Source organism: Coregonus lavaretus (assembly GCF_964263955.1).
Source record: "Coregonus lavaretus genome assembly, chromosome: 16".
Classification (NCBI taxonomy): domain Eukaryota; kingdom Metazoa; phylum Chordata; class Actinopteri; order Salmoniformes; family Salmonidae; genus Coregonus; species Coregonus lavaretus.
This window is the reverse complement of record NC_140003.1, coordinates 50,802,963-50,823,150: the sequence shown is the minus strand read 5'-3', so window position 1 is coordinate 50,823,150 and position 20,188 is coordinate 50,802,963. Positions and strand designations below refer to the sequence as shown.

The following is a 20,188-nucleotide window of genomic DNA, read 5'->3' as shown; positions in this document are numbered from 1 at the left end:
TCCCTACCTCACACCCATCTAGAGAAGGGTCCCTACCTCACACCCATCTAGAGAAGGGTCCCTACCTGACACCTATCTAGAGAAGGGTCCCTACCTCACACCCATCTAGAGAAGGGTCCCTACCTCACACCCATCTAGAGAAGGGTCCCTACCTGACACCCATCTAGAGAAGGGTCCCTACCTGACACCCATCTAGAGAAGGGTCCCTACCTGACACCCATCTAGAGAAGGGTCCCTACCTCACACCCATCTAGAGAAGGGTCCCTACCTGACACCCATCTAGAGAAGGGTCCCTACCTCACACCCATCTAGAGAAGGGTCCCTACCTGACACCTATCTAGAGAAGGGTCCCTACCTGACACCCATCTAGAGAAGGGTCCCTACCTCACACCCATCTAGAGAAGGGTCCCTACCTGACACCCATCTAGAGAAGGGTCCCTACCTCACACCCATCTAGAGAAGGGTCCCTACCTGACACCCATCTAGAGAAGGGTCCCTACCTCACACCCATCTAGAGAAGGGTCCCTACCTGACACCCATCTAGAGAAGGGTCCCTACCTCACACCCATCTAGAGAAGGGTCCCTACCTCACACCCATCTAGAGAAGGGTCCCTACCTGACACCCATCTAGAGAAGGGTCCCTACCTGACACCCATCTAGAGAAGGGTCCCTACCTCACACCCATCTAGAGAAGGGTCCCTACCTGACACCCATCTAGAGAAGGGTCCCTACCTCACACCCATCTAGAGAAGGGTCCCTACCTCACACCCATCTAGAGAAGGGTCCCTACCTCACACCCATCTAGAGAAGGGTCCCTACCTCACACCCATCTAGAGAAGGGTCCCTACCTGACACCCATCTAGAGAAGGGTCCCTACCTCACACCCATCTAGAGAAGGGTCCCTACCTCACACCCATCTAGAGAAGGGTCCCTACCTGACACCTATCTAGAGAAGGGTCCCTACCTCACACCCATCTAGAGAAGGGTCCCTACCTCACACCCATCTAGAGAAGGGTCCCTACCTGACACCCATCTAGAGAAGGGTCCCTACCTGACACCCATCTAGAGAAGGGTCCCTACCTGACACCCATCTAGAGAAGGGTCCCTACCTCACACCCATCTAGAGAAGGGTCCCTACCTGACACCCATCTAGAGAAGGGTCCCTACCTCACACCCATCTAGAGAAGGGTCCCTACCTGACACCTATCTAGAGAAGGGTCCCTACCTGACACCCATCTAGAGAAGGGTCCCTACCTCACAGGACAGTGTAGGGTAGTGAACAGGCTCTCTGGTGTCATGACCAGTCACGTTAGATCAAAATCTCAAGTTTAGTGAAACACTCCTGCTAACACTAAATTCATTATGTTCCTAACTGGAGTTGTAAAACCAATAATTGAATAGAACTGACATTAGAATGTGTCAAGAACAATAAAAGTGTTTTCTGAAACGTCTCTTTGGAGGGACAAGTTAAATGAAGTGTCCAATGAATTTGCAGTTAACTGAATACTGCTAGGAATAAGTGGCAGTTTGCCTGACATGGTTTGCAGCAAGGTCTAACATTTTCAAGGAAATTGGCAATTTTATAAACAAATTAGATTCAAATTGGAGATGGAACGTCTCTCATTAATTAGGCGTTTCAGGAAGTTAATTAATTCGTTCGGTTACAATTGGCTATTTAATTTGGATTCCAATGTGTTTTCCCTTCTGCTTTAATGGCCTAACAAAGACCAGGAGATACTGCGTCAATATGAACATTTAACTAGTTTAGTCATTAAGAACTCTTCATACTAAAACAAACTATTCAAACAAAGTTCTTTCCAAATCAGGAATGTATTGTCGACATTGTACATGTATTGTAGTATAGATGAATGTATTGTAGCTGAGCGTGATGCAAGACTGTTAGCATCAGTGGCCAGTCCAACATGATGTTTTAGTGTAGATTAGAGCTGGGATGATCAACTGAATGACACTGACCCTCCTCTCACCGAAGCTGCTCATTTCCTTGATTAGGCTACACAACGTTCCTGCAGATTTTTACTTCTAAAACCATTATTTGGTCAACAGTAATGTGCATTAACCTGCTTCCTGCAATGACAGTAATGTGCATTAACCTGCTTCCTGCAGTGACAGTAATGTGCATTAACCTGCTTCCTGCAGTGACAGTAATGTGCATTAACCTGCTTCCTGCAATGACAGTAATGTGCATTAACCTGCTTCCTGCAATGACAGTAATGTGCATTAACCTGCTTCCTGCAATGACAGTAATGTGCATTAACCTGCTTCCTGCTATGACAGTAATGTGCATTAACCTGCTTCCTGCAGTGACAGTAATGTGCATTAACCTGCTTCCTGCTATGACAGTAATGTGCATTAACCTGCTTCCTGCAATGACAGTAATGTGCATTAACCTGCTTCCTGCAGTGACAGTAATGTGCATTAACCTGCTTCCTGCAGTGACAGTAATGTGCATTAACCTGCTTCCTGCAATGACAGTAATGTGCATTAACCTGCTTCCTGCAATGACAGTAATGTGCATTAACCTGCTTCCTGCAATGACAGTAATGTGCATTAACCTGCTTCCTGCAATGACAGTAATGTGCATTAACCTGCTTCCTGCTATGACAGTAATGTGCATTAACCTGCTTCCTGCAGTGACAGTAATGTGCATTAACCTGCTTCCTGCAGTGACAGTAATGTGCATTAACCTGCTTCCTGCAGTGACAGTAATGTGCATTAACCTGCTTCCTGCAATGACAGTAATGTGCATTAACCTGCTTCCTGCAATGACAGTAATGTGCATTAACCTGCTTCCTGCAATGACAGTAATGTGCATTAACCTGCTTCCTGCAATGACAGTAATGTGCATTAACCTGCTTCCTGCTATGACAGTAATGTGCATTAACCTGCTTCCTGCAGTGACAGTAATGTGCATTAACCTGCTTCCTGCTATGACAGTAATGTGCATTAACCTGCTTCCTGCAATGACAGTAATGTGCATTAACCTGCTTCCTGCAGTGACAGTAATGTGCATTAACCTGCTTCCTGCAATGACAGTAATGTGCATTAACCTGCTTCCTGCAATGACAGTAATGTGCATTAACCTGCTTCCTGCAATGACAGTAATGTGCATTAACCTGCTTCCTGCAATGACAGTAATGTGCATTAACCTGCTTCCTGCAATGACAGTAATGTGCATTAACCTGCTTCCTGCAATGACAGTAATGTGCATTAACCTGCTTCCTGCAATGACAGTAATGTGCATTAACCTGCTTCCTGCAATGACAGTAATGTGCATTAACCTGCTTCCTGCAATGACAGTAATGTGCATTAACCTGCTTCCTGCAATGACAGTAATGTGCATTAACCTGCTTCCTGCAATGACAGTAATGTGCATTAACCTGCTTCCTGCAATGACAGTAATGTGCATTAACCTGCTTCCTGCAATGACAGTAATGTGCATTAACCTGCTTCCTGCAATGACAGTAATGTGCATTAACCTGCTTCCTGCAATGACAGTAATGTGCATTAACCTGCTTCCTGCTATGACAGTAATGTGCATTAACCTGCTTCCTGCTATGACAGTAATGTGCATTAACCTGCTTCCTGCAATGACAGTAATGTGCATTAACCTGCTTCCTGCAGTGACAGTAATGTGCATTAACCTGCTTCCTGCAATGACAGTAATGTGCATTAACCTGCTTCCTGCAATGAAAGTATCTGCCCTGTCCCTGTTTCACTGCTGGCTCTCACTCCCATCATACACCTGTCCCTGTTTCACTGCTGGCTCTCACTCCCATCAAGCACCTGTCCCTGTTTCACTGCTGGCTCTCACTCCCATCATACACCTGTCCCTGTTTCACTGCTGGCTCTCACTCCCATCATACACCTGTCCCTGTTTCACTGCTGGCTCTCACTCCCATCATACACCTGTCCCTGTTTCACTGCTGGCTCTCACTCCCATCATACACCTGTCCCTGTTTCACTGCTGGCTCTCACTCCCATCAAGCACCTGTCCCTGTTTCACTGCTGGCTCTCACTCCCATCATACACCTGTCCCTGTTTCACTGCTGGCTCTCACTCCCATCATACACCTGTCCCTGTTTCACTGCTGGCTCTCACTCCCATCATACACCTGTCCCTGTTTCACTGCTGGCTCTCACTCCCATCATACACCTGTCCCTGTTTCACTGCTGGCTCTCACTCCCATCAAGCACCTGTCCCTGTTTCACTGCTGGCTCTCACTCCCATCATACACCTGTCCCTGTTTCACTGCTGGCTCTCACTCCCATCATACACCTGTCCCTGTTTCACTGCTGGCTCTCACTCCCATCATACACCTGTCCCTGTTTCACTGCTGGCTCTCACTCCCATCATACACCTGTCCCTGTTTCACTGCTGGCTCTCACTCCCATCATACACCTGTCCCTGTTTCACTGCTGGCTCTCACTCCCATCAAGCACCTGTCCCTGTTTCACTGCTGGCTCTCACTCCCATCATACACCTGTCCCTGTTTCACTGCTGGCTCTCACTCCCATCAAGCACCTGTCCCTGTTTCACTGCTGGCTCTCACTCCCATCATACACCTGTCCCTGTTTCACTGCTGGCTCTCACTCCCATCAAGCACCTGTCCCTGTTTCACTGCTGGCTCTCACTCCCATCATACACCTGTCCCTGTTTCACTGCTGGCTCTCACTCCCATCATACACCTGTCCCTGTTTCACTGCTGGCTCTCACTCCCATCATACACCTGTCCCTGTTTCACTGCTGGCTCTCACTCCCATCATACACCTGTCCCTGTTTCACTGCTGGCTCTCACTCCCATCATACACCTGTCCCTGTTTCACTGCTGGCTCTCACTCCCATCATACACCTGTCCCTGTTTCACTGCTGGCTCTCACTCCCATCATACACCTGTCCCTGTTTCACTGCTGGCTCTCACTCCCATCATACACCTGTCCCTGTTTCACTGCTGGCTCTCACTCCCATCATACACCTGTCCCTGTTTCACTGCTGGCTCTCACTCCCATCATACACCTGTCCCTGTTTCACTGCTGGCTCTCACTCCCATCATACACCTGTCCCTGTTTCACTGCTGGCTCTCACTCCCATCATACACCTGTCCCTGTTACACTGCTGGCTCTCACTCCCATCATACACCTGTCCCTGTTTCACTGCTGGCTCTCACTCCCATCAAGCACCTGTCCCTGTTTCACTGCTGGCTCTCACTCCCATCATACACCTGTCCCTGTTTCACTGCTGGCTCTCACTCCCATCATACACCTGTCCCTGTTTCACTGCTGGCTCTCACTCCCATCATACACCTGTCCCTGTTTCACTGCTGGCTCTCACTCCCTCGCCCCACTTTGCATATGGAGTAAATGGAGAGATACATTCTGATAAGCGCTAGCATACTGACAGTTGAGCAACATTTCAAAATGTAATTGCGGGAAAGATTTTTTAAAACAACTACTGTTACTGATGAAAAAATAGTAGAGTCTCTGCTTGATGGGAGTGAGAGCCAGCAGTGAAACAGGGACAGGTGTATGATGGGAGTGAGAGCCAGCAGTGAAACAGGGACAGGTGTATGATGGGAGTGAGAGCCAGCAGTGAAACAGGGACAGGTGTATGATGGGAGTGAGAGCCAGCAGTGAAACAGGGACAGGTGTATGATGGGAGTGAGAGCCAGCAGTGAAACAGGGACAGGTGTATGATGGGAGTGAGAGCCAGCAGTGAAACAGGGACAGGTGTATGATGGGAGTGAGAGCCAGCAGTGAAACAGGGACAGGTGTATGATGGGAGTGAGAGCCAGCAGTGAAACAGGGACAGGTGTATGATGGGAGTGAGAGCCAGCAGTGTAACAGGGACAGGTGTATGATGGGAGTGAGAGCCAGCAGTGAAACAGGGACAGGTGTATGATGGGAGTGAGAGCCAGCAGTGAAACAGGGACAGGTGTATGATGGGAGTGAGAGCCAGCAGTGAAACAGGGACAGGTGTATGATGGGAGTGAGAGCCAGCAGTGAAACAGGGACAGGTGCTTGATGGGAGTGAGAGCCAGCAGTGAAACAGGGACAGGTGTATGATGGGAGTGAGAGCCAGCAGTGAAACAGGGACAGGTGTATGATGGGAGTGAGAGCCAGCAGTGAAACAGGGACAGGTGTATGATGGGAGTGAGAGCCAGCAGTGAAACAGGGACAGGTGTGAGTTATTTCTCAACTGTCTATATAGAGGCTAAAGCACCACTTTACAAACTATGTCATTGAGATGGGTGGGCCATTTGTAGGATGTTAAATTCACTTTTAGATCAATTACATGGGTATGTAGCAACAATATAATATTTAGAGTTAGCAATCTAGCTAATGTGTTTTGAGTTCCCACTTCCTCAGATGGTGAATTATGTAGCATATAGCCTAGGACAATATGCACCAAAAACTTGGAGGCAAAATAGATCGGATTATTCTGGATCCTATTTTGGCATGTTGCACATCAAAATATCCATCATACATTCCCTGAACATGTTAGATGAAATAGCAAACTTCTTTCATGTCTTACTTGGCACTGGAATGGATGTCAGTCTATAGCCCTGCCGCTAATGGAAAAGTCAGTCTATAGCCCTGCCGCTAATGGATGTCAGTCTAGAGCCCTGCCACTAATGGAAAAGTCAGTCTAGAGCCCTGCCACTAATGGAAAAGTCAGTCTAGAGCCCTGCCACTAATGGAAAAGTCAGTCTAGAGCCCTGCCGCTAACGGAAAAGTCAGTCTATAGCCCTGCCGCTAATGGATGTCAGTCTAGAGCCCTGCCACTAATGGAAAAGTCAGTCTAGAGCCCTGCCGCTAATGGATGTCAGTCTAGAGCCCTGCCACTAATGGAAAAGTCAGTCTAGAGCCCTGCCGCTAATGGATGTCAGTCTAGAGCCCTGCCACTAATGGAAAAGTCAGTCTAGAGCCCTGCCGCTAATGGATGTCAGTCTAGAGCCCTGCCACTAATGGAAAAGTCAGTCTAGAGCCCTGCCGCTAACGGAAAAGTCAGTCTAGAGCCCTGCCGCTAATGGAAAAGTCAGTCTATAGCCCTGCCGCTAACGGAAAAGTCAGTCTAGAGCCCTGCCGCTAATGGATGTCAGTCTAGAGCCCTGCCGCTAATGTAAAAGTCAGTCTATAGCCCTCCCACTAATGGAAAAGTCAGTCTATAGCCCTCCCACTAATGGGAAAAGTCAGTCTATAGCCCTGCCACTAATGGAAAAGTCAGTCTATAGCCCTCCCCCTAATGGAAAAGTCAGTCTATAGCCCTCCCCCTAATGGAAAAGTCAGTCTATAGCCCTCCCCCTAATGGAAAAGTCAGTCTATAGCCCTCCCCCTAATGGAAAAGTCAGTCTATAGCCCTGCCGCTAATGGAAAAGTCAGTCTAGAGCCCTGCCACTAATGGAAAAGTCAGTCTATAGCCCTCCCCCTAATGGAAAAGTCAGTCTAGAGCCCTACCGCTAATGGATGTCAGGCTAGAGCCCTGCCGCTAATGTAAAAGTCAGTCTATAGCCCTCCCACTAATGGAAAAGTCAGTCTATAGCCCTCCCCCTAATGGAAAAGTCAGTCTATAGCCCTCCCACTAATGGAAAAGTCAGTCTATAGCCCTCCCCCTAATGGAAAAGTCAGTCTATAGCCCTCCCCCTAATGGAAAAGTCAGTCTATAGCCCTCCCACTAATGGAAAAGTCAGTCTATAGCCCTCCCCCTAATGGAAAAGTCAGTCTATAGCCCTGCCGCTAATGGAAAAGTCAGTCTAGAGCCCTGCCACTAATGGAAAAGTCAGTCTAGAGCCCTGCCACTAATGGAAAAGTCAGTCTATAGCCCTCCCCCTAATGGAAAAGTCAGTCTATAGCCCTGCCACTAATGGAAAAGTCAGTCTATAGCCCTGCCACTAATGGAAAAGTCAGTCTAGAGCCCTGCCGCTAATGGAAAAGTCAGTCTATAGCCCTGCCCCTAATGGGAAAAGTCAGTCTATAGCCCTGCCGCTAACGGAAAAGTCAGTCTAGAGCCCTGCCGCTAACGGAAAAGTCAGTCTAGAGCCCTCCCCCTAATGGAAAAGTCAGTCTATAGCCCTCCCACTAATGGAAAAGTCAGTCTATAGCCCTCCCACTAACGGAAAAGTCAGTCTATAGCCCTCCCACTAATGGAAAAGTCAGTCTATAGCCCTCCCCCTAATGGAAAAGTCAGTCTAGAGCCCTGCCACTAATGGAAAAGTCAGTCTATAGCCCTCCCCCTAATGGAAAAGTCAGTCTAGAGCCCTGTCACTAATGGAAAAGTCAGTCTATAGCCCTGCCGCTAATGGGAAAAGTCAGTCTATAGCCCTCCCCCTAATGGAAAAGTCAGTCTATAGCCCTCCCCCTAATGGGAAAAGTCAGTCTATAGCCCTCCCCCTAATGGAAAAGTCAGTCTATAGCCCTCCCCCTAATGGAAAAGTCAGTCTATAGCCCTCCCCCTAATGGAAAAGTCAGTCTATAGCCCTGCCACTAATGGAAAAGTCAGTCTATAGCCCTCCCCCTAATGGAAAAGTCAGTCTAGAGCCCTGTCACTAATGGGAAAAGTCAGTCTATAGCCCTCCCCCTAATGGAAAAGTCAGTCTATAGCCCTCCCCCTAATGGAAAAGTCAGTCTATAGCCCTCCCCCTAATGGAAAAGTCAGTCTATAGCCCTCCCCCTAATGGAAAAGTCAGTCTATAGCCCTGCCACTAATGGGAAAAGTCAGTCTATAGCCCTGCCACTAATGGGAAAAGTCAGTCTATAGCCCTCCCCCTAATGGAAAAGTCAGTCTATAGCCCTCCCCCTAATGGAAAAGTCAGTCTATAGCCCTGCCACTAATGGGAAAAGTCAGTCTATAGCCCTCCCCCTAATGGAAAAGTCAGTCTATAGCCCTCCCCCTAATGGAAAAGTCAGTCTATAGCCCTCCCCCTAATGGAAAAGTCAGTCTATAGCCCTCCCCCTAATGGGAAAAGTCAGTCTATAGCCCTCCCCCTAATGGAAAAGTCAGTCTATAGCCCTCCCCCTAATGGAAAAGTCAGTCTATAGCCCTCCCCCTAATGGAAAAGTCAGTCTATAGCCCTGCCACTAATGGGTAAAGTCAGTCTATAGCCCTGCCACTAATGGGAAAAGTCAGTCTATAGCCCTCCCCCTAATGGAAAAGTCAGTCTATAGCCCTCCCCCTAATGGAAAAGTCAGTCTATAGCCCTCCCCCTAATGGAAAAGTCAGTCTATAGCCCTCCCCCTAATGGAAAAGTCAGTCTATAGCCCTCCCCCTAATGGAAAAGTCAGTCTATAGCCCTCCCCCTAATGGAAAAGTCAGTCTATAGCCCTCCCCCTAATGGGAAAAGTCAGTCTATAGCCCTCCCCCTAATGGAAAAGTCAGTCTATAGCCCTCCCCCTAATGGAAAAGTCAGTCTATAGCCCTGCCACTAATGAGAAAAGTCAGTCTATAGCCCTCCCCCTAATGGAAAAGTCAGTCTATAGCCCTCCCCCTAATGGAAAAGTCAGTCTATAGCCCTCCCCCTAATGGAAAAGTCAGTCTATAGCCCTCCCCCTAATGGAAAAGTCAGTCTATAGCCCTGCCACTAATGGGAAAAGTCAGTCTATAGCCCTCCCCCTAATGGGAAAAGTCAGTCTAGAGCCCTCCCCCTAATGGAAAAGTCAGTCTATAGCCCTGCCACTAATGGGAAAAGTCAGTCTATAGCCCTGCCACTAATGGAAAAGTCAGTCTATAGCCCTGCCACTAATGGAAAAGTCAGTCTAGAGCCCTCCCCCTAATGGAAAAGTCAGTCTAGAGCCCTCCCCCTAATGGAAAAGTCAGTCTATAGCCCTGCCACTAATGGGAAAAGTCAGTCTATAGCCCTCCCCCTAATGGAAAAGTCAGTCTATAGCCCTCCCCCTAATGGAAAAGTCAGTCTATAGCCCTGCCACTAATGGGAAAAGTCAGTCTATATCCCTCCCCCTAATGGAAAAGTCAGTCTATAGCCCTCCCCCTAATGGAAAAGTCAGTCTATAGCCCTCCCCCTAATGGAAAAGTCAGTCTAGAGCCCTGTCACTAATGGGAAAAGTCAGTCTATAGCCCTCCCCCTAATGGAAAAGTCAGTCTATAGCCCTCCCCCTAATGGGAAAAGTCAGTATATAGCCCTCCCCCTAATGGAAAAGTCAGTCTATAGCCCTCCCCCTAATGGAAAAGTCAGTCTATAGCCCTCCCCCTAATGGAAAAGTCAGTCTATAGCCCTGCCACTAATGGGAAAAGTCAGTCTATAGCCCTGCCACTAATGGGAAAAGTCAGTCTATAGCCCTCCCCCTAATGGAAAAGTCAGTCTATAGCCCTCCCCCTAATGGAAAAGTCAGTCTATAGCCCTGCCACTAATGGGAAAAGTCAGTCTATAGCCCTCCCCCTAATGGAAAAGTCAGTCTATAGCCCTCCCCCTAATGGAAAAGTCGGTCTATAGCCCTCCCCCTAATGGAAAAGTCAGTCTATAGCCCTCCCCCTAATGGGAAAAGTCAGTCTATAGCCCTCCCCCTAATGGGAAAAGTCAGTCTATAGCCCTGCCACTAATGGAAAAGTCAGTCTATAGCCCTCCCCCTAATGGAAAAGTCAGTCTATAGCCCTCCCCCTAATGGAAAAGTCAGTCTATAGCCCTCCCCCTAATGGAAAAGTCAGTCTATAGCCCTCCCCCTAATGGAAAAGTCAGTCTATAGCCCTCCCCCTAATGGAAAAGTCAGTCTATAGCCCTCCCCCTAATGGAAAAGTCAGTCTATAGCCCTCCCCCTAATGGAAAAGTCAGTCTATAGCCCTCCCCCTAATGGAAAAGTCAGTCTATAGCCCTCCCCCTAATGGAAAAGTCAGTCTATAGCCCTCCCCCTAATGGAAAAGTCAGTCTATAGCCCTCCCCCTAATGGAAAAGTCAGTCTATAGCCCTGCCACTAATGGAAAAGTCAGTCTAGAGCCCTCCCCCTAATGGAAAAGTCAGTCTAGAGCCCTCCCCCTAATGGAAAAGTCAGTCTATAGCCCTGCCACTAATGGGAAAAGTCAGTCTATAGCCCTCCCCCTAATGGAAAAGTCAGTCTATAGCCCTCCCCCTAATGGAAAAGTCAGTCTATAGCCCTGCCACTAATGGGAAAAGTCAGTCTATAGCCCTCCCCCTAATGGAAAAGTCAGTCTATAGCCCTCCCCCTAATGGAAAAGTCAGTCTATAGCCCTCCCCCTAATGGAAAAGTCAGTCTATAGCCCTCCCCCTAATGGAAAAGTCAGTCTATAGCCCTGCCACTAATGGGAAAAGTCAGTCTATAGCCCTGCCACTAATGGAAAAGTCAGTCTAGAGCCCTCCCCCTAATGGAAAAGTCAGTCTATAGCCCTGCCACTAATGGGAAAAGTCAGTCTATAGCCCTGCCACTAATGGAAAAGTCAGTCTATAGCCCTCCCCCTAATGGAAAAGTCAGTCTATAGCCCTGCCACTAATGGGAAAAGTCAGTCTATAGCCCTGCCACTAATGGAAAAGTCAGTCTAGAGCCCTCCCCCTAATGGGAAAAGTCAGTCTATAGCCCTCCCCCTAATGGAAAAGTCAGTCTATAGCCCTGCCACTAATGGGAAAAGTCAGTCTATAGCCCTGCCACTAATGGAAAAGTCAGTCTAGAGCCCTCCCCCTAATGGAAAAGTCAGTCTATAGCCCTCCCACTAATGGAAAAGTCAGTCTAGAGCCCTGTCGCTAATGGAAAAGTCAGTCTAGAGCCCTGCCGCTAATGGGAAAAGTCAGTCTAGAGCCCTGCCGCTAATGGAAAAGTCAGTCTAGAGCCCTGCCACTAATGGAAAAGTCAGTCTAGAGCCCTCCCACTAATGGAAAAGTCAGTCTAGAGCCCTGTCGCTAATGGAAAAGTCAGTCTAGAGCCCTGCCGCTAATGGAAAAGTCAGTCTAGAGCCCTGCTGCTAATGGAAAAGTCAGTCTAGAGCCCTCCCCCTAATGGGAAAAGTCAGTCTATAGCCCTCCCCCTAATGGAAAAGTCAGTCTATAGCCCTCCCCCTAATGGGAAAAGTCAGTCTATAGCCCTCCCCCTAATGGAAAAGTCAGTCTAGAGCCCTCCCCCTAATGGAAAAGTCAGTCTATAGCCCTCCCCCTAATGGGAAAAGTCAGTCTATAGCCCTCCCCCTAATGGGAAAAGTCAGTCTATAGCCCTCCCCCTAATGGGAAAAGTCAGTCTATAGCCCTCCCCCTAATGGAAAAGTATTTATCGTTGTCAAGCAAAATGGGTATAGATGTATAGATATAATATATTGTAGTGTAGATGAGCGTGGTGCAGGATAGTTAGAACATCTCTGGCCAGTCCCACATGAATACATGTTTTAGTATAGATAATGTATACAGGGCCTTCAGAAAGGATTCACACCCCTTGACTTTTCCCACATGTTGTTGTGTTACAGCCTACATTTAAAATGGATTACACTGGTTTACACACACATCCCATAATGTTTTTAGAAATGTTTACAAATGAATAAACAATAAAAAGCTGAAATGTCTTGAGTCAATAAGTATCCAACCCCTTTGTTATGGCAAGCTTCAATATCTTCAGGAGTAAAAAGTGCTTAACAAGTCACATGATAAGTTGCATGGACTCACTCTGTGTATAATAATAGTGTTTAACATGATTTATGAATGACTACCTCATCTCTGTACGCCACAAACAGAATTATCTGTAAGGTCTCTCAGTCGAGCAGTGAATTTCAAACACAGATTCAACCACAAAGACCAGGGAGGTTTTCCAATGCCTCGCGAAGAAGGGCACCGATTGGTAGATGGGTAAACATTTAAAAAGCAGACATTTAATAGCCCTTTGAGCATGGTGAAGTTATTATTTACACTTTGGATGGTTTATCAATACACCCAGTCACTACAAAGATACAGGCATCCTTCCTAACTCAGTTGCCGGAGAGGAAGGAAACCATGAGGCCAATGGTGACTTTAAAACGGTTTCAGAGTTTAATGGCCGTGATAGGAGAAAACTGAGGATGGATCAACAACATTGTAGTTACTCCACAATACTAACCTAATTGACAAAGTGAAAAGAAGGAAGCCTGTACATAATTAAAATATTCAAAAACATGCATCCTGTTTGCAACAAGGCACTAAAGTAAAACTGCAAAGAAATTGGCACAGAAATTAACTTTATGTCCTGAATAAAAAGCTTTATGTTTGGGGCAAATCTAACACAAAGCATCCCTGAGTACCGCTCTCCGTATTTTCAAGCATGGTGGTGGCTGCATTGTTATTTACATGTTATGAGTACGCTTGTCATCGGCAAGGACTAGGGAGTTTTTTAGGATAGAAAAAAACAGAATAGAGCTAAGCACAGGCAAAATCCCAGAGGAAAACCTGGTTCAGTCTGCTTTCAACAGACACTGGTAGACAAATTCACCTTTCAGCAGGACAATAACCTAAAACACAAGGCCAAATATATGCTGGAGTTGCTTACCAAGACAACATTGAATGTTCCTGAGTGGCCTAGTTACAGTTTAGACTTAAATCTGCTTGAAAATCTATGACAAGACTTGAAAATGGCTGTCTAGCAATGATCAACAACCATCTTGACAGAGCTTGAATAATTTTTAAAAGAATAATGTGCAAATATTGTACAATCGATGTGTGCAAAGCTCTTAGAGACTTACCCAGAAAAACTCTCAGCTGTAATCGCTGCCAAAGGTGATTCTAACATGTATTGACTCAGGGGTGTGAATACTTATGTAAATGAGAGATTTTGGGATTTAATTTTCAATACATTTGCAAACATTTCTGAAAACATGTTTTCACTTTGTCATTATGAAGTATTGTGTGTAGATTGATGGAAAAAAATATATTGAATCAATTTTGAAATCCGTCTGGAACACAACAAGACGTGGAATAAGTCAAGGGGTATAAATACTTTCTGAAGGCATTGTAAATAATGTATTGATAATGCATTATATTCTAGGTGAGCGTGGTTCAGGACTCTGTGAACATCTCTGGCCAGTCCAACATGAACATGCTGAAGGTTCCAGAGTGCCAGCTGTCAGACGACCTGGGGAGCCTGTGGGAGTGTTCTCGCTTCACTGACTGTTCCCTCTATGTGGGGGGGCAGGAGTTCAAGGCACACAAATCCATCCTGGCAGGTAAGACCCAGACAATACCTCTCTAACAATACCAGCAACAACCACCTCACTACCAGCAACAACCAGCTCTCTACCAGCAACAACCAGCTCACTACCAGCAACAACCAGCTCTCTACCAGCAACAACCAGCTCACTACCAGCAACAACCACCTCACTACCAGCAACAACCCTAACCCTGGGTTGTAACCCCTCCCCCTAACTCTGACACCCCTCCTTCCCCTCCACTCCACTAGTAACAGCAGTAACACCTGGGTTCATATGGGGCTCTCCTGCCCTCCCTTACCTCAGCCGTCCCAGCTGTGCTGACTGAAGGATATGGATAGATTCCTTCACTGCTTTAGACATGGCAGCAGTTTGGTAAAGAATGCCTTGAATCACGACATAGACATACTAATGTTGTTTTTACTTCTTTGGTTGACAGCGAGATCTCCCGTCTTTAGCGCCATGTTTGAACATGAGATGGAGGAGAGTAAAAAGGTGTGTAGTTTTATTGAGAATGACCTGATGTGAACGCATTGTGTTGCGCTGCTACTACTGTATTTATCATAGTCATAGTAACACAATGATACTGTGTCTATGTGACCTGTCTCAGAACCGTGTGGACATCAGTGATGTGGACCCAGATGTGTTTAAGGAGATGATGGGATTCATCTACACAGGGAAAGCTCCCAACCTGGAGAAGATGGCCGACAACCTGCTGGCAGCTGCTGACAAAGTAAGACTGCCAGCATGTAATGTAGCTAGTCGTTATTGGCCCTAACCCTAACCCTAACCCTAGCCCTAACCCTAACCCTAACCTAACCCTAACCCTAACCTAACCCTAACCCTAACCCTAAACCTAACCCCTAAACCTAACCCCTAAACCCTAACCCTAACCCTAACCCTAACCCTAACCCTAACCCTAACCCTAACCCTAACCCTAACCCTAACCCTAACCCTAACCCTAACCCTAACCCTAACCCTAACCCTAACCCTAACCCTAGCCCCTAGCCCCTAGCCCCTAGCCCCTAGCCCCTAACCCTAGCCCCTAGCCCCTAGCCCCTAACCCTAACACCAGATGTTACAGTAGCCTGTGGATATACTGCTAACGAGTCATTTCAAATGATAATCCAATTTGTTTAAAAATGTTAAATAATCTGCATGGTTGGGGAGACTGTAACCCTACAACTCTGCTCTCTCTGTGGAGAACAACGATGTCAACCTTTGTCCTATAAAGATTATGAACTCATAAAACATCGTGATATATGATGGTGTTTCCCCCCTATTGGCCAACCCCCCCCCCCCCAAAAGAAAAAAAACCGTTGGGCTATAGCGCAAAATTACATGATACAACTGGACGAATCATGATGAAAGATATGGTTGTTGAAAGCCTGGACGAATCATGATGAAAGATATGGTTGTTGAAAGCCTGGACGAATCATGATGAAAGATATGGTTGTTGAAAGCCTGGACGAATCATGATGAAAGATATGGTTGTTGAAAGCCTGGACGAATCATGATGAAAGATATGGTTGTTGAAAGCCTGGACGAATCATGATGAAAGATATGGTTGTTGAAAGCCTGGACAAATCATGATGAAAGATATGGTTGTTGAAAGCCTGGACGAATCATGATGAAAGATATGGTTGTTGAATGCCTGGACGAATCATGATGAAAGATATGGTTGTTGAATGCCTGGACAGAGGCTAAGTGCTGGAAATCTTTTCTAATATTCGTTTCTGGTGGAGGAGCTTCATCATGGAGTGTGAGTGTGAGTGTGTGAGTGTGTGAGTGTGAGTGTGAGTGTGTGTGAGACGCATGCCTGGATGGAGCAAAGTGCCAGTCAAACTGTCTGTCTTACCGTGGTATTATAAATCATGAGCCTCATCCTCTCATAAAGCTGTGGTTGAGAATATCCTATCTAGGGCATAAAGACACACACTTTCATTATTGTTATTTTGAAAAGCAGCAACTTTAGGACAACACCTGCTTAGGCTATTAGAATATATGGGAAATAAGCTACTGTAGATAACTTTAACTGGTCTTAAAGCTTAATGATGGGCCCAGTAGCAAGATAGGTTATTGTCTCGCTCTCTCTCAATAGGAGGATGGGTTATTGTCTCTCTCTGTAGGATGATAGGTTATTGTCTCTCTCTCTCTCAGTATGATGATAGGTTGTCTCTCTCTCAGTAGGAGGATAGGTTATTGTCTCTCTCTCTCAGGAGGAGGATAGGTTATTGTCTCTCTCTCTCAATAGGAGGATAGGTTATTGTCTCTCTCTCTCAGGAGGAGGATAGGTTATTGTCTCTCTCTCTCTCAATAGGAGGATAGGTTATTGTCTCTCTCTCTCAGTATGATGATAGGTTGTCTCTCTCTCAGTAGGAGGATAGGTTATTGTCTCTCTCTCAGTAGGAGGATAGATTATTGTCTCTCTCTCAGTAGGATAGGTTATTGTCTCTCTCTCTCAGTAGGAGGATAGGTTATTGTCTCTCTCTCTCAGTAGGAGAGGTTATTGTCTCTCTCTCAGTAGGATGATAGGTTATTGTCTCTCTCTCAGTAGGATGATAGGTTATTGTCTCTCTCTCAGTAGGAGGATAGGTTATTGTCTCTCTGTCTCAGTAGGAGGATAGGTTATTGTTTCTCTGTCTCAGTAGGAGGATAGGTTATTGTCTCTCTCTCAGTAGGAGGATAGGTTATTGTCTCTCTCTCAGTAGGAGGATAGGTTATTGTCTCTCTGTCTCAGTAGGAGGATAGGTTATTGTCTCTGTCTCAGTAGGAGGATAGGTTGTCTCTCTCAGTAGGAGGATAGATTATTGTCTCTCTCTCAGTAGGAGGATATATTATTGTCTCTCTCTCGGTAGGAGGATAGGTTATTGTCTCTCTCTCAGTAGGAGGATATATTATTGTCTCTCTCTCAGTAGGAGGATATATTAGTGTCTCTCTCTCAGTAGGAGGATAGATTATTGTCTCTCTCTCAGTAGGAGGATAGATTATTGTATCTCTCTCAGTAGATGGATAGGTTATTGTCTTTCTTTCTCAGTAGGAGGATAGGTTATTGTCTCTGTCTCAGTAGGAGGATAGGTTATTGTCTCTGTCTCAGTAGGAGGATAGGTTATTGTCTCTCTCTCAGTAGGATGATAGGTTATTGTCTCTCTCTCAGTAGGAGGATAGGTTATTGTCTCTCAGGAGAAGGATAGGTTATTGTCTCTCTCTCTCTCAGTAGGAGGATAGGTTTTCTCTCTCAGTAGGAGGATAGATTGTCTCTCTCTTAGTAGGAGGATATATTATTGTCTCTCTCTCAGTAGGAGGATAGGTTATTGTCTCTCTCTCAGTAGGAGGATAGGTTATTGTCTCTCAGGAAAAGGATAGGTTATTGTCTCTCAGGAGAAGGATAGGTTATTGTCTCTCTCTCTCTCAGTAGGAGGATAGGTTGTCTCTCTCAGTAGGAGGATAGATTATTGTCTCTCTCTCAGTAGGAGGATAGATTATTGTCTCTCTCTCAGTAGAAGGATAGGTTATTGTCTTTCTTTCTCAGTAGGAGGATAGGTTATTGTCTCAGTAGGAGGATAGGTTATTGTCTCTCTCTCAGTAGGAGGATAGGTTATTGTCTCTCTCTCAGTAGGAGGATAGGTTATTGTCCCTCTCAGGAGAAGGATAGGTTATTGTCTCTCTCAGTAGGATGATAGGTTATTCTATCTCTCTCTCTCAGTAGGATGATAGGTTATTGTCTCTCTCTCAGTATGAGGATTGGTTATTGTCTCTCTCAGTAGGAGGATAGGTTATTGTCTCTCTCTTTCAGTAGGAGGATAGGTTATTGTCTCTCTCAGTAGGAGGATAGGTTATTGTCTCTCTCAGGAGAGGATAGGTTATTGTCTCTCTCTAAGTAGGAGGATAGATTATTGTCTGTCTCTCTCAGTAGGAGGATAGGTTATTGTCTGTCTCTCTCAGTAGGAGGATAGGTTATTGTCTCTGTCAGTAGGAGAATCGGTTATTGTCTCTCTCAGTAGGAGGATAGGTTATTCTATCTCTCTCTCAGTAGGAGGATATGTTATTGTCTCTCTCTCATTAGGAGGTTTGGTTATTGTCTCTCTCTCAGTAGGATGATAGGTTATTGTCTCTCAGGAGAAGGATAGGTTATTGTCTATCTCAGTAGGAGGATAGGTTATTGTCTCTCTCTCTCAGTAGGAGGATAGGTTATTCTATCTCTCTCTCAGTAGGAGGATAGGTTATTGTCTCTCTCTCAGTAGGAGGATTGGTTATTGTCTGTCTCAATAGGAGGATAGGTTATTGTCTCTCTCTCTCAGTAGGAGGATAGGTTATTGTCTCTCTCTCTCAGTAGGAGGATAGGTTATTGTATCGCTCTCTCTAAGTAGGAGGATAGGTTATTGTCTCTCTCAGTAGAAGGATAGGTTATTGTGTCTCTCTCTCAGTAGAAGGATATGTTATTGTCTCTTTCTCAGTAGCAGGATAGGTTATTGTCTCTCAGGAGAATGATAGGTTATTGTCTCTCTCAGTAGGAGGATAGGTTATTGTCTCTCTCTCAGTAGGAGGATAGGTTATTGTCTCTCTCTCAGTAGGAGGATAGGTTATTGTCTCTCTCTCAGTAGGAGCATAGGTTATTGTCTCTCTCTCAGTAGGAGCATAGGTTATTGTCTCTCTCTCAGTAGGAGGATAGGTTATTGTCTCTGTCTCAGTAGGAGGATAGGTTATTGTCTCTCTCTCTCAGTAGGAGGATAGGTTGTCTGTCTCTCTCAGTAGGAGGATAGGTTATTGTCTCTCTCTCAGTAGGAGGTTAGGTTGTTGTCTCTCAGTAGGAGGATAGGTTATTGTCTCTCTCTCAGTAGGAGGAGAGGTTATTGTCTCTCTCTCAGTAGGAGGATAGGTTATTGTCTCTCTCTCAGTAGGAGGATAGGTTATTGTCTCTCTCTCAGTAGATGGATAGGTTATTGTCTCTCTCTCAGTAGGAGGATATGTTATTGTCTCTCTCAGTAGGAGGATAGGTTATTGTCTCTCTCTCTCAGTAGGAGGATAGGTTATTGTCTCTCAGTAGGAGGATATGTTATTGTCTCTCTCTCTCAGTAGGATGATAGGTTATTCTCTCTCTCAGTAGGAGGATAGGTTATTGTCTCTCTCTCTCAGTAGGAGGATACGTTATTGTCTCTCTGTCAGTAGGAGGATAGGTTATTGTCTCTGTCAGTAGGAGGATAGGTTATTGTCTCTCTCTCAGTAGGAGGATAGGTTATTGTCTCAGTAGGAGGATAGGTTATTGTCTCTCTGTCAGTAGGAGGATATGTTATTGTCGCTCTCTCTCAGTAGGAGGATAGTTAGTGTCTCTCTCAGTAGAAGGATAGGTTATTCTCTCTCAGTAAGAGGGTAGGTTATTGTCTCTGTCTCAGTAGAAGGATAGGTTGTCTCTCTCAGTAGGAGAATAGGTTGTCTCAGTAGGAGGATAGGTTGTCTCCCTCTCAGTAGGAGAATAGGTTATTATCTCTCTCAGTAGGAGGATAGGTTGTCTCAGTAGGAGGATAGGTTGTCTCTCTCTCAGTAGGAGGATATGTTATTGTCTCTCTCTTTCTCAGTAGGATGATAGGTTATTGTCTCTCTCTCAGTAGGAGGATAGGTTATTGTCTCTCTCTAAGTAGGAGGATAGATTATTGTCTGTCTCTCTCAGTAGGAGGATAGGTTATTGTCTGTCTCTCTCAGTAGGAGGATAGGTTATTGTCTCTCTCAGTAGAGGATATGTTATTGTCTCTCTCTCAGTAGGAGGTTAGGTTATTGTCTCTCAGTAGGAGGATAGGTTATTGTCTCTCTCAGTAGGATGATAGGTTATTGTCTCTCTCTCAGTATGAGGATAGGTTATTGTCTCTCTCAGTAGGAGGATAGGTTATTGTCTCTCTCAGGAGAGGATAGGTTATTGTCTCTCTCTAAGTAGGAGGATAGATTATTGTCTGTCTCTCTCAGTAGGAGGATAGGTTATTGTCTCTCTCAGTAGAGGATATGTTATTGTCTCTCTCTCAGTAGGATGATAGGTTATTGTCTCTCTCTCAGTATGAGGATT

The 20,188-nt window shown here is 45.7% G+C and overlaps 1 protein-coding gene across 2 annotated transcripts in view; it reads left to right on the top strand.

Moving 5' to 3' along the window:
• Positions 1-20,188, top strand: part of LOC311143764 (speckle-type POZ protein-like A) — a 73,028-nt gene that overhangs the window by 27,390 nt on the left and 25,450 nt on the right. For both annotated transcript variants that reach the window (XM_084179643.1, XM_084179642.1), the window contains exons 7-9: positions 13,974-14,151; positions 14,573-14,628; positions 14,744-14,866. In XM_084179643.1, the coding sequence (XP_084035769.1) occupies positions 13,974-14,151; positions 14,573-14,628; positions 14,744-14,866 (357 nt within the window). The remainder of the gene's footprint in view (positions 1-13,973; positions 14,152-14,572; positions 14,629-14,743; positions 14,867-20,188) is intronic.